The 14,489-nt window shown below is 46.4% G+C and overlaps 1 protein-coding gene across 1 annotated transcript; it reads left to right on the top strand.

Moving 5' to 3' along the window:
- The first annotated feature begins 34 nt into the window (after positions 1-34).
- Positions 35-9,398, top strand: naa38 (N-alpha-acetyltransferase 38, NatC auxiliary subunit). Its single transcript, XM_059974947.1, has 4 exons — positions 35-364; positions 2,931-3,123; positions 5,990-6,156; positions 9,070-9,398. Exons 1-3 carry the CDS (start codon positions 44-46, stop codon positions 6,100-6,102), a joined length of 627 nt encoding a protein of 208 aa, XP_059830930.1. The 5' UTR covers positions 35-43; the 3' UTR covers positions 6,103-6,156; positions 9,070-9,398.
- Positions 9,399-14,489: the final 5,091 nt, after the last annotated feature.

The following is a 14,489-nucleotide window of genomic DNA, read 5'->3' on the forward strand; positions in this document are numbered from 1 at the left end:
CGCCCATGAATGATCGCAAGAATCTATTCTCGCGATATTTGGTATGTCAATGCGTAATTTAGGCGTCAGGGAAGCTGAGGTTGTCATCCGGAGGCCCGCCTCTGCGGGGCATCTGTCTGTCCTCGCGATGTTTGGCCGCTGCGGGGGCGGAACCTGTCTGGTTTCACGATACTGTATTTGGCCTCTCGGGGTGGCGGACATCTATCTGCTCTCGCGATGTTTGGCCGCTGCGGGGCATTTCTTCTCGCGATGTCCAGCTTTGCGGGGCAGTCGTGAGATGGCGGCGGTGCCGGTAGTTGAGGCAGTGACTGGAACAGGTGAAAATGGAGAATTGTGTGCCGAGGAGCAGCGTAACGGACCGGAGGTGGGTAACATCGCCCTGGGGTAGGGATTCGGTCCTGGTGTGGGTGCCACCGTCCCAGGTAGCGGTAAAGGGCCGAGGAAGAAGAGTTGTTCCGGCCTAGATAGTGATTGGTTGTGCCGATGGCCTGGGGCTGCGGGTGTCCCGCTCCAACTGGATGCTGGCGAGTTGGCGTGGGGTGGTGAGAGGACAGGGAGGGGAGCGAAGACTGATGAACGAATCTGGGCTGCAATCGGTCCAGAGATCCAGAGACTGCCCCCGCCGGTCCCAGCTCCTGGGTTGGGTCATCGCTGTACTGAGGGTCTGGGTCTCATGTAAACTGTCCAAATTGGATGGACAGTTCCACCTCCGGGTTCAGGAATCACTTCTGCGCTTCAACCATTCTGTTCTTAACATTAACCTGCATGAACCCTAATCACCCCCGAGAGTAACAACGCTGTGATCATTTTGCGCTAAAATGGACTTTTAATCAGAAACACAAAAGATTGTGCAGATGCTGAACGAATCTATGGAGGGGGATAAAGAGTCAACGTTTCGGGCTGAGAATTATGTCTATTAATACTGACCTGTTGTGAAATTTAAGAAGTTCAAAGTAAAATTTATTATCAGACTACCTACATGTCACCACATACAACCCTAAGATTCTTTTTCCGCATAGTTACCAAATCTTTAGAACAGTAACTGTAAACAGAATCAAAGAACAACATACTGTGCAAATGCAGGTAATAAATAAATAGGAATAAATAACAAATATGAAATACAGGTGTCCCTGCTTTACGAATGTCTGCTCTACGCCACTTCCCTTTTACAAAAGACCTACATTAGTAACACAAACACGAGGTAATCTGCAGATGCTGGAAATTAAAACAACACACACAAAATGCTGGTGGAGTGCAGCAGGCCAGGCAGCATCTATAGGAAGAACTACAGTCGACGTACGGGGCCGAGACCCTTCATCAGGATACTTTGAGTCCTGATGAAGGGTCTCAGCCCAAAACGTCGACTGTACTTCTTCCTATAGATGCTGCCTGGCCTGCAGCATTTCACCAGCATTCTGTGTGTGTTGTCTACATTAGTAACCTGTTTTCGCATTACAAAGAGGATTTTTGCCTTTACGAAAATTTTTCCCATATAAGTTAATAGTTCCTTCGCTTTACGCCATTTCGGCTTAAGAAAGGTTTCATAGGAACGTTTTACCTGTGTAAGGGGGCAGGGGGAAGACACCTGTAACCAAATAAAGAGTCCTTAAAGTGAGATCATCAGTTGTGGGAACACCTGAAATAGAATGAGTGTAGTTATACCCTTTTAGTTAAGAGCCTGATGGCTGAGGGGTAGTAACTGTTCCTGATCCTGCTGGTGAGAGACCTGAGGTTCTTGTATCTTCTTTCTGATGGCAGAAGCGAGAAAAGAGCATGGCCTGGGTTGTATGGATCGCTGATGATGGTGCTGATTTCCTAAGACAGTTTTCATGTAGATGTGTTCAGTGGTTGGGAGGGTTTTACCCATAATGTACTGGGCTGAATCTGCTACTTTTTGGAGGGTTTTCTATTCAAAGGCATCGGTGTTCCATACCAGGCCATAATGCAACCAATCAGTACATGTTCTGTTACAAGTTTCAGCAATAAATAAATATTGCAAAAAGGGACAATGAGATAGTGTTCCTTAGGAAAACCTAAGGAGGTTTTCTTTTAAATTTTATTGGGATAAAGTACAGAATTGGCTTTTAGAGCTATATCACCCAATTTAACCCTAGCCGAATCATAGGACAATCTATAATGACCAATTTACCTGTCAACCGTTACGCCTTCGGGATGTGTGAGGAAACCGGAGCAAATCCACACAGTCACGGATTAACGTACAAACTCCTTACGGACAGTGGCAGGAATGGAACCTAGGCTGCTGGTTCTGTAAAGCATTGCTCTACCTTGCCGCCAGGACGGTAGTGTAGTCGTTAGCACGATGCATTACTGTCAGTGAGTTCTGACACGCTCAACCGGCAGGTCTAGCTCACTCCTGTATGCCTCCACCTTAAGATTTTGCCAGCAGCAGTCAGTTGGATGGCGAGGTGGAGATGCACCTCTACCAAAGGAGATGTGAGGTGCTTCTTCCCTCCTCTACCCTGAAGGTCACCACTTGGGCAAGGTGCAGCATCTGTTAGCCCCCCCCCCCAGATCAGGGTCACATGAAGCCATGTGGGCTGTTGGATGGTCATATGAGCAGCTGGTGCATATCACAGTCCTGGTTATGTGACCGCTCATGCCAGGTAGGCAGTCTGAAGCAACACACACAGAATGCTGGAGAAACCCAGCAGGTCAGGTAGCATCTATGGAAATGAATAAACAGTAGACTTTTTGAGCTGAAGGGAAGGGGGAGGACTAAAGAGGTAGGGGGAAGGGAAAGTAGGGTAGCAAGAAGGTGATAGGTGAATCCAGGCCGGTGAAAAAGGTAAAGGGCTGGAGAGGAAGGAATCTCTTGGAAGAGGAGAATGGACCATAGAAGAAAGGGAAGAAGGAGGAGGGGACCCAGGGAGAGGTGATTCCTTATCCTTCCCTCCCTCTGTGTTCCACAGGCACAGGACACCCAGGGAAGTGACGGGTCGTACTCGCACGCCAGGCAGACGCTGGAGAGCCTGCTGAATAAGAGCATGCGGATCCGGATGACCGATGGCAGGACGCTGATTGGCCTCTTCCTGTGCACCGACCGTGACTGCAACGTCATCTTGGGCTCTGCTCAGGAGTACCTGAAGCCGACTGGTGCAGTGGGTGAGGCAGCTGCTGTGTCTGTGTGAACCTCCCTTGTTTGTCCAGTTCCCTGGCACCTCTCCTGGGCCATCCAGTAATAAAGTTCCCTGTATCCTATTCTCATTTCTAAAGCCAACATAGTTCCAGATCCACCAACCCTGGTCTCATCACTCCGTGTGGAGTTTGCACGTTCTCCTGTTGACCGTGTTGGCTTCCACCAGGTGCTTCACTTTCCTCCCACATCCCATCAAGATATAGGGTTGGTGAGTTAATCTGCTGCTGCAGTTTTCCCCTGTTGTGGGTTAGGGGTGGAGATTGTGGAGAGTTAATGGGAATGTGGGGGAGAATTTTAAAAATATGATTAATGGGAACTTCAGTAGTTGTGTACATGGTGTGGCTACAACAGCAGGTGGAGGCCAGTAATCCTTCAGCAAGAAACTCCTTGATTCCTCAAAGCCTGTCCCTTCCACAACCATTCACTCACTCCATTGCCAGAATAGATTAACAGATTTTTCACCTTCATGACACTGTACGTTTACAAATAGCTTATCCAACACTACCCTGCTATTAGACTTTTCTGTGATTCTACATATCAGAGATTCTGCTTCTCCCCAGCACCCACCCCCACACCCCAGAAAACCACAAGCTGCTCTAAAAAAGCCATCTCATAAACATTCTACAAAGTCTACAAATCTTCTCTGGGATTTGGCACCAATCTGGTTTTCCAATGTATTTACATATTGAAATCCCCCATAACATTGCCTTTTCCACATGCCTTTTCTATCTCCCTTTGTAATTTGTAGCCCACATTATGGCTACTGTTAGGACACCTGTATACAGCTCCCATCAGGGTCTTTTTACCCTTGCAGTTTCTTAACTCTACCTTTAACAGTTCTATATCTTCCAGTCCTATCTCACTTTTTCAAGAAGTTGATTTAATTTATTACCAACAGAGCCTCACCATCATCTCTGCCTGCCTGCCTGTCCTTTTGATACAATGTGTAACCTTGGATGGTAAACTCACAATTATAATCTTCTTTCAGCCACAACCCAGTGATACCCACAACGTCATGCCAATTTCTAACCATGCTACAAGGTCATCTTCTTCTGTATGCCGCATGCATTCAAATATAACACCTTCAGTCTTATATTCATACCCTTTTTGATTTTGTCCCCTCGTTGCACTGCAACTCATTCCACTAGTTGCAATTTTGTCCTATCTTCTGCCATGTTCTTCCTGACAGTCTTTTATACGGGTCATACCTTGCACAGAATAAATCCCAATGATCGAGAAATCTGAACCCCCGTTCCCTGCACCAGTTCCCCAGCCACACATTCATCTGCAAATCATCCTATTCTTACCCTCACTGACATGTGGCACAGGCAACTTTCTACCTGCCTCCCTAAATTCTCTCTTCAAGACATCCTCACCTTTCCTATTTGTGTTGTTGGTGCCGAGATGTTCCTGACCCTGGCATCTGGGAGGGAACATTACCATTCAGGTTTCTCTTTCATTTCCACAGAATCTTGTGTCTACTCCTATGTAATTCCCTATCATTACTGCAATCCTCTTCTCCCTGCCTCTTCTTTCCCACCCCACTTCCCTTCTGAGCCATAGCGCCAGACTCATTGCGGTGACCCAGCCACTGCAGTTACCTAGGTAGAACATCCCCCTCAACAGTATCTAAAACTGTATACTTATTATTTAGGGGATTGGCCACAGGGGTACTCTGCACTCCTGTCTATTCCCTTTCCCTCTCCTGACAGTCAGTCAAGTATAAGGCTCCTGCAACCTTGGGTGACTGCTCCCTGTAGCTGAAGGTCATTGAACTGCAGTTCCAGTTCCTTTCCATGTTCTCTGAGGAGCTGCAGCTCAGTGCACCAGGTGCAGGTGAGATTATCTGGAAGGCTGAAGGTCCCCTAAGAGTTCCCACATCTAACACAAGGAACACAACACAGCACCTGGAGCCATTCTTACTGCTCTAACTGACGAAGAATGCAGAACAAGAAACCTACCTCACCCAAGCCTATTGAGCCAAAGCCTCTCCACTCTAACGCTGGTCCACTCACGCAATTGTCATTCTGCTTGCCCCTGCCTCTTTTTTTTTGCACTTGCTAATGATTCGTGATTTGATTCGGCCACTAGATAAAGCCAAAATCCCACAAATGCTCCTTTTTAAATCTCTCGCCCTGACCTATATGTAGCCTCCATTCTCAATTCAATTGGGCTGTCAGAAAAAGCCAAAAGCCTGCAAGCACTCCTATTTAAATCTCTTGGGTGAATAATCTAAATAAATCAGTACAGCCTCAGTGGGCTGAAGGGCCTGTTTTCTTGCTGTACGGTCTTATGAAATTACTGAGCCTTATTTTTTCCCTTTATTGCCTGCTCCAGCTCAATACCTCCCCTTTAATCCCTAGTGAGCACAACCGGACCTCCAAGAAGGCCACAACCTTGCTGTAGGGTTTGCAGGCTTGCGTGCTTATTTTGGTTGGAGTCAGGGCTTTATGCTTTGCCTCTTGGTAGGGTCACCCATGCCAAACAGGTCAAAGGGTAAAGGTCGGACTAAGAGTGGTCCACCAGTCCTCCAGATTGGGGGATTGAGCTCAGAACTAACAACCCTGATTGGTCAAAAAAAACTTACAGAAACAGCAATGAAGAATCCTTCTCTATCTATGTGCAACAGTGTGTGGACAGGCAGAGATGGAGGACCTTCACTGTTGCCCCAAACGCCAGCAACATAACAGGCAGTGAGTAATTAAGAACACAACCAGAAACATTGCTCACTCCACCCCACCCAACTCACCAACAACTCGATCTGCTGCGCCCCCATTCCCAGGATGTGAGAGGTGAACGGAGCGAAGATATAACATCCCCCTCTTGTTGCAGATTCCCTGGTGCAGGGTGAGCCTCGTGTCCTGGGCCTGGCCATGATCCCCGGACACCATGTGGTCTCCATTGAAGTGGAAGCGGAGAGCGTGTCGAGCCTGCCGTACACGTGAGCATGGCGTTGTTGCCAAGGAAAGCCAGCGGGCTGAAGCCACCGAGAGACCCCGGTATTGCCACTGTCATCGACTGTGGTTCCCCATTTGTTAATGTTGGTGGTGGGAGGTGGGAATGAGGGACAAGGACATGAGTTTTCTGATTCTGCTGTGTTTGTGGTGGCCAGTCCATAAACAGGGCACTGGTTGACGTCTTCCTCTGCAGCATCACCCCAGCCCTACTCGCTACCTCAGTAATCAAATACCCTGCCTACCCTGAACATTCTCTCTCCCCCACCCTTCCCATCGCAGAAGTTGTAGAAGCTACAAGACATGTACCATCAGGCTCAGGGAGGACTTCTGTCACACTGTGATAAGATCTGAACAGTCCCCGTGTACGATAGGATGGGCTGTCCTTATTGACCTCCATGTCTACCTCATTGTGACTCTTACCCCTTACAGTCTGCCTGCACTTTCTCTGTAACTCTGTTACTGTTTTCCCTTGTTGTTCCTCAGTGTACTGACGTGATGAAATAATCTGTAACAGTGGTGTGTGAAACTAAGTTTTACACTGTATCTCATTTGTCGTCATCACCATAATGTGCTGTGTCGTATGATGTAGGCGATCATGGTCTTCCATCTGTTGTTATTCTTCTCTCTGTCCATGACCATGATTGTTCTTGGCAATGTTTCTACAGAAATGGTTTGCCATTGCTGCCTTCTGAGCAGTGGATGACGACCCCCCCCCCCCCCCCAAACCAGCTCTTCAGAGATTGTTTGCTGGCGTTGTCAGTGGTCAGATATCCAGGACTTGAGATATGCACCAGCCGCTCATATGACCGCCCACCACCTGTTGCCATGGCTTCACGAGACCCTGGTCCAGGGGGAGGGGGTGCTACATACCCTGCCACCCAGTATCTCGATATCTTTGCCAATAATAAATCAGTTTATCCTGGGCTACTCAAAGCTGAATGGCACAGAGTGAGAGGGAGAGAATTTGAATGAGGGAATAGTGAAAATGGGGATATCTGCAGTGGGACTGCATGGTATTATAGCAGTTAGTGTTAGAATTTACAGCGGCAACCATTCAGGTTCAATTCCATGCTGTTTTCTGTAATAAAGTTTGTACAGTGTACTAGAAAGTTTGAATCCTGTAGAATTTTCAGTTTCTGTATCAATATGTCCTGAAATGTGATCAAGATCTTCACAAGACCTAAAACTGGATAAAGAGAACACAATTGAATAAATAACACAAAAAAACATTATACATTCATTTATTTATTTATTGAGAAAAAGGATCCAATATTACATGTTTCTGGTGGAAAAAGTAAGTGAACCTCTGGGGTAATGCCCCTACAAAAGCCATTTGGAGTCAGGTATTCCAATCAACAAGATGAGATTGGAGGTGTTGGTTGTGGAAGTGTCCTGCCCTATAAAAAAGGCATACAAAGTCAGGTTACTAACAGAACCTGTTTATGTGTGCCATTCCTCAATCAAAACAATTTTCAAAGGACTTTAGAGAAGAACTATAGAGATTATTGAAGCTAGAAAAGGCTACACAGCATTTTCTAAAGACCTGAGTGTTCATCAGTCCACAGTTTACAAAAGGAGGAGACTCAGTACTGTTGCTCCTCTCCCGAGGAGCGGGAGTCCTGCAAAGTTCGCACCAAGAGCCCAATGTGCAATGCTGATGGAGGTGAAAAAGAGCCTGCAGACCTGCAGAAATCTCTAGAACTTGCTAAAGTCTCTGTTCATATGTCCACTATAAGAAAAATACTGAACAAGAATGGTGTTCATGGAAGGACACCACAGAGGAAACCACTGCTCTCAAAAAAATCATTGCTTCACATCTCAAGTTTCTGAAAGGCCATGATGTTCTACTATGTTCTGTGGACAGATGAGACAAAAGTTGAACATTTTGGCAGAAATGTACACCACTATGTTTGGAGGAAAAAGGGAACCACGCACCAATGTCAACACCTCATTCCAACTGTGAAGCATGGTGGAAGGAGCATCACGGTTTTGGGCTGTTTTGCTGCCTCGGCCTGGACAGCTTGCAATCATGGGAACAATGAATTCAAAATTGTATCGACATTTTACAGGAGAATGTCAGGGTAGCGATCTGTCACCTGAAACTTAATAGAAGTTTAATAATACAAGACAATGATCTGAAAGATGAGAGTAAATCAACAACAAAATGGTTTAAGAAGAAGAAAATTTGTGTTTTTGAATGGCCAAGTCAAAATCCTGACCTTAATCCTATAGAAAATGTTGTGGAAGGACCTGAAGCAAGCAGTTCACGCAAGGAACCCCACCAACATCCAGAGTTGAAGCAGTTTTGTAAGGAGGAACGGCCTAAAATTCCTCCAAGCCAGTGTGCAGAACTGATCAACAGTTACCAGAAACATTTGGTTGAAGTTATTGCTGTACAAGGGGGTCACATCCAGTTACTGAAAGCAAAGGTTCATATACTTTCAACAAATACACATAATATTGGATCATTTTTCTCAATAAATAAATGAACAAGTATAATGTTTTTTGTGTTATTTATTTAATTGGGTTTTCTTTATCCAGTTTTAGGACTGCATGAAGATCTGACCCATTTTAGGTCATGTTTATGGAGAAATAGAGAAAATTCTACAGGGTTCACAAACTTTCTAGGACCACTGAACATTCTCCCCATGACCGTGTGGGTTTCCTCCCACAGTACTGGTTGGTAGGTTAATTGATCATTGTAAATTGTCCTGCGATTAGGCTACTTTTAAATCAGTGGGTTGCTGTGCAGCGTGGTCTATTAGGCCAGAAGGGCCTGTTCTGTGCTGTATCTCAAAATCAGGGGTTCCCAACCTAGGGTCAACAGGCCCTTTAGTTAATGGTAGGTGTCCATGGCATTAAAAAAAGGTTGGGATCCTTGCTGTACATATGCTTTAGGTCACATTCTGAAGGGAGATTATTGAACTAAAATACAAACAATTTCTTTTCCCACAGATGTTAACTGACTGCCAGAGTGTTGCCAGAATTTCCTGTTTTAATTTCCATCTTCTGGAGTTTCCTTCTCAAACTGATTGGGAAACTTTCAATGTCACTCCCTGCAGTGCAAAGCAATGAACCATCTTGACAGTACCACCTTAGCGTTGGGGACAAGTTTTTCTACAGAATGCAAGAGTCTGAAATGTATTTTGTCATAATTGTCATTTTTATTGAAATAATGTGCATTCAGAAGAAATATTTAAATAGTTTATTTTTGACCATGTAAAAAGTGTACAATAAAATCATAATGAATGGAAGAGATGTAATATAAATTGGTGGCTGAGGGACTGTTGGTGTTGGACATTTTTTTACCATTGCTTTTGCACTGTACGTTAACCTGCCCTTTACCAGATTGTAGGTACACAGACTGCACACTTCAGTTAGTCATCCCTTCCCCACACCATTGCGTTTCTGTCTGGGGGAAGGGTCAAGGCTGTTCAATCCCTGCTGGAGACTCGGAGACAAGAGACTGCTCTCGATGGAATCCGGACCATCTTCTGGAGAAATCAGAGTAAAGCAGCATCTGTGGAGGTGGAATGGCATGGTTGAAACCCTGTTTTGGAATCATCTGATGCAGAGTCTCGACCCAAAATCTGTCTGGACTGATGATGGTCAACCTGCTGAGTTCCTACCTGTCGGGAAGTTGACCAGATTGAGTCCCCCTGTTTAAACAAAAGAAATATGATCAGAATTGGGCTATTTGGCCCATTGAATCTGCTTCACCATTTCATCCTGGGCTGATCTAGCTCCCTGTCAGCCCCAAACTCCTGCCTTCTCCCCATATCCCTCCATGCTCTGACTAATCAAGAGTTCATCAACCTCTACCTTCAATACACCCAGTGACTTGGCCTCCACAGCTGCTGTGGCAACAAGTGGTTTGACAGTCCTGCTGGAGGTCTGTACAATTCTGAATGAGGTATGGGATGGAGAGGATAATTCTGGGTGAGGGTAATCCATCTTGGACTCAGTTCTCCAGTTAATGCATGCTCAGTCCAGGAAAAAGCTTTAGCGGATTGAAAATGGGAAGTTCACTACCACAGGATTATCTATAGCATAGTTGTACTTGAGGTACATGGGCAAACCAGGCTTTCTCCTAATATCATCCAGCCTTTGACTGAGCTAGGGCTTTTCTCTTTGAAGGGAAGGAGGATGAGAAATGACATGATAGAGGTGATGAGAGGCATTGACCGAGTGGACAGACAGACTTTCTCCCAAGTTGGAAAAGGAGTATACCAGGGGGCAAAATTTCAATGTGAGGAAGGCACGGGGGGCCGGAAGGAGAGGATGTCAAAAGTAAGTTTTTACACAGAGTGGTGGGTATGTAACGCACTGCCAGGGGTGATGGTAAAGGCAGCTACATTTGGGTCATTTAAGGAACTCTGATAGGTACGTGGATATGGTATTAATGGTAAGACTCTTGGCAGTGTAGAGGAACAGAGGGATCTTGGGGTCCGAGTCCATAGGATACTCAAAGCTGCTGTGCAGGTCGACTCTGGTTAAGAAAGTGTATGGTGCAATGGCCTTCATCAATCATGGAATTTAACTTAGGAGCCGAGAGGTAATGTTACAGCTATATAGGACCCTGGTTAGACCCCACTTGGAGTACTGTGCTCATTTCTGGTCGCCTCACTACACAAAAGATGTGGAAACCATAGAAAGGGTGCAGAGGGGATTTACGAGGATGTTGCCTGGATTGGGGAGCATGCCTTATGAGAATAGGTTGAGTGAACTCAGCCTTTTCTCCTTGGAGCAACAGGATGAGAGGTGACCTGATAGAGGTGTATAAGATGATGAGAGGCATCGATCGTGGGGATAGTGAGAGGCTTTTCCCCAGGGCTGAAATAGCTACCATGAGAGGGCACAGTTTTAAGGTGCTTGGAAGTAGGTACAGAGGAGATGTCAGATGTTTTATTACACAGAGAGTGGTGAGTGCGTGGAATGGGCTGCAAGTGGAGCACTCTGTAGGAGGGGTTAGACAGAGTAAGTTAAAAGGTTGGTGTAACATTGTGGGCTGAAGAGGTGTAGTGTTTTATACTCTTGTATAGTCATCTGGCACAGAAACACCCATCAGCCCATTGAATCAATGCTGACCATTGAGTGCTTATTTACAGGAATCCCATTTGGTCAATAGCCATCCTAGCCTTGGTGATTTAACTGTTGAACAGATATTACAATATTCCTCCACCACTCCTAAGGCAAGTGCTTTGAAGTTTCCAGTCATCCTCTGGTTGAAAAGAATTCTTCCTTGTATCCAATCTAAAATTTTTTGTTCCTCACCTTAACTGTGCCTTTAGTTATAGATTCCTCATTCTTTTTGGGTGGGGAGTTTCTCTTATCTGTGTCCCTCAATATCAGTTCCCTCTGATTTGGGGAAGACAAATCCTCAAAGGAAAGGGCCTCCATTCCAGGTACAGAGCCGGTGGATCCTCTTTCACCATCTCCAGCACAATCATGTCCTTCCTCCAGTACGGCATCTGTAATATTCCACGTGTGGCTTCACCCATGTCCTGTCATTTTCCTGTCCCTGTTTTCCACGCCCAGCTAATGACAGGCCACCATTACCAGACAATTCACTTGTGTAACATTCAGATGATATTTGGATCAGTACGTGGGCATGAGGGGTTTGGAGGCCACTGGAACGAGTTTGTGTATGGTATATAGAGATGGGCTGCAGAGCCTGTGTCCCTGCTGTGTTTCTATGCAACTTTATTAATAGCAGCTGTGCAAGAGTCTGCGGACGCTTGGCAAGGCCATGCATCCGCGGACACCCGTTCACAGGGGCTGTGTAGCCAGTAGAGACCACGGGGAATATGTGAACTGGTAAGGGTCGGCAAACACCTGTTCGCAGGGGGCGTGCGAGCCGGTAAGAGTCGGCGGACACCCATCTGCGGGCGCCGATGTAACTACCTTTGTGCATGCTATAAAAACGTGTTTGACCATAAGATACAGGGGCAGGTTAATCCATTCAGCCCACTGAGTTTGCTTTTGTCGTTCAGTCACGACTGATCTTTTTCTCCCTCTTCTCTCTCAACCCTTATGTTTCTGCCTTCTTCCCAAAACTCTTAACTCGTGATTGGTTTTTAATGAACAGATGGTACATAAAATAGCTCCTGACAATAGACTATTAGGATTTTTTGCTTATTTAGGGAAGCAAGCAGTAGACCTTGTAGTATGCCTTTCCTCACTGCCTATGTCGGGTCAGGCTAGTACAATATCAGCAGTTGCTGGCCACAGCATCTACAACCCCTGAGGGTGGTGGGTGGCTGATGAAGGTAAACAATAGAAGCATTTAGGTGGATTCCTGGACAGGCACATGAATATGCAGACAGTAGAGGGATGTGGATCTTGTGTAGGTAGAAGGGACTAGATTACTATTTTAATTAGTTAACAAGCTCATAGCATGAAGTAAACCAGGAATAAGGAGTGGTCACAAAATAGCTGCCTTGACTACTTTCCAAAATGGCTGCCACGACCACATTCAGGATAATTAAAACAATAATGCACATTTTTTTTGTTATTTTTTCCTGGAGTAACTGCTGTGCCTTTCAAAACAAAAGTGATGCTAAGTCCCCCCGATAATACTTTGTACATTAGTGTTTAACAGCACCTTATGTCACTACATCTGGATGGTAGACTAGTGGAGCAAGGTCTTGTGATCCACACTGACCCGAGGAGCTCCCATTCCCACTAAGGTCCCATTGACATCGCACCCTCTGCTCCTCAGCAGGCGCACAGCCTCCACCCCAGCCATGGCTGTGTCCCACAGGGTGAACCCCACCATCTTTCCCGCACAGGAAGTAGAATGAGTGCCAGCTCGGCAGTCCGCTCCCAGCCGCACGGCACCCCCGCCGGGAATGGCCCGCGCCTCTCCTGCCAGACTGTCTGCTGCCACCCTCCCATCTATGACTAGCACGGCACTCTGCCGCGCCCCATCCCAAATCCCACAGTTGTGCGTCCATCTTCTGGCGTGGCCTGCCCGCACCTTCACCTCCGTGGGGCCCACTGCAAAGCATGGCTGAGGGACAGCTGGAAGTGGGCGCCCGACCCTCTGCTACAGTAGGTCAGGAGGACTGTTCTTACTGTCGGGCAGCTAGTTTTTGCCCAGAGGCAGGCAGTGAAGGCGAGAAGATCGCGGATATCCACTGGAAACGCCTTGCTCAACACTGTTGTCCCCTGGCACCCTGTCGAAACAACAAGACGAGAGAGAGCAGTATAACCATGGGCAGAAATGAAAATTAGGATCACTACTTTTCAACCTGGTCACCTCAGTACAGGAAGAATGCGGAGGCTTTGGAGAGGGAGCAGAAAGGCTTTACCGGGATGCTAACGAGAAAATCTGCAGATGCTGGAAATCCAAGCAACACGCACAAAATGCCAAGGAACTCAGCAGGCCAGGCAGCATCTATGGAAATGAGTACGGTTGATGTTTCAGGCTGAGAACCCTTGGACAGTTCTGCCTGGCCTGCTGAGTTCCTCCAGCATTTTGTGTGTGTTTATCAGCATGCTGCCTGGTTTAGAAGGTGAGTTATGAGAGGCTGGACAAGCCTAGGTGGTTTTCTCTGGAGCAAAGGAAGCTGAGGGGAGATTTGATAGGTTTATAAAATTATAACGTGCCTAGATAGGATAGATTCCTGGTATATTTTTTCTAAGGATCAAAAGGATCCTTAGGATCTAAGGATTCTAGAGGGCAAGCATTTGAAATGAGAAGCTGACACACACAAAATGCTGGAAGAACTCAGTCAATGAGGCAGATCTATGGATGGAAATGGACAGTTGACATTTTGGGCTGAGATCCATCATCAAGATTGGAAAGCCAAAATGAAACGGCGAGGGAGGAGCTCAAGTTGGCAGGACATGAAAATGAGAGGAGCTTTTGCTGGCTCTGGGTCTGTACTCACTGAAGTTTAGAAGAATGGGGGGGGATCTCATTGAAACCTACTGAATATTGAAAGATTGAGATAGAGTGGATGTGGAGAGGATGTTTCCTGTAGTGAGGGAGTCTAGTACCAGCGGGCACAGCCTCAATACAATGGTGTCCCTTTAGAACAGAGATGAGGAGGAATTTCTTTAGCCAGAAAGTGGTAAATCTGTGGAATTCATTGCAGAAGAGGCCAAGCCATTGGGTATATTTAAAGCAGAGGTTGAAGGCCGGAGAATGGTGTTGAGAGGGGAAGTATATCTAACATGATAGAATGTCAAAGCTGACCCGATAGGCTAAGTGGGCTAATTCTGTTCCTATGTCCTGTGGTCTTACACAGTCACCCAACACAGCATCTCACATCATTCTTTTTAATGCCCCTCCCTGCCCACTCTCTTCCAACCCTCCCCACCTGGTTTCAACTATTGCTTGCCAGCTTGTTCTCTCCCTCTTCTGCCCC

Source organism: Hypanus sabinus, chromosome 7 (assembly GCF_030144855.1).
Source record: "Hypanus sabinus isolate sHypSab1 chromosome 7, sHypSab1.hap1, whole genome shotgun sequence".
Lineage (NCBI taxonomy): Eukaryota > Metazoa > Chordata > Chondrichthyes > Myliobatiformes > Dasyatidae > Hypanus > Hypanus sabinus.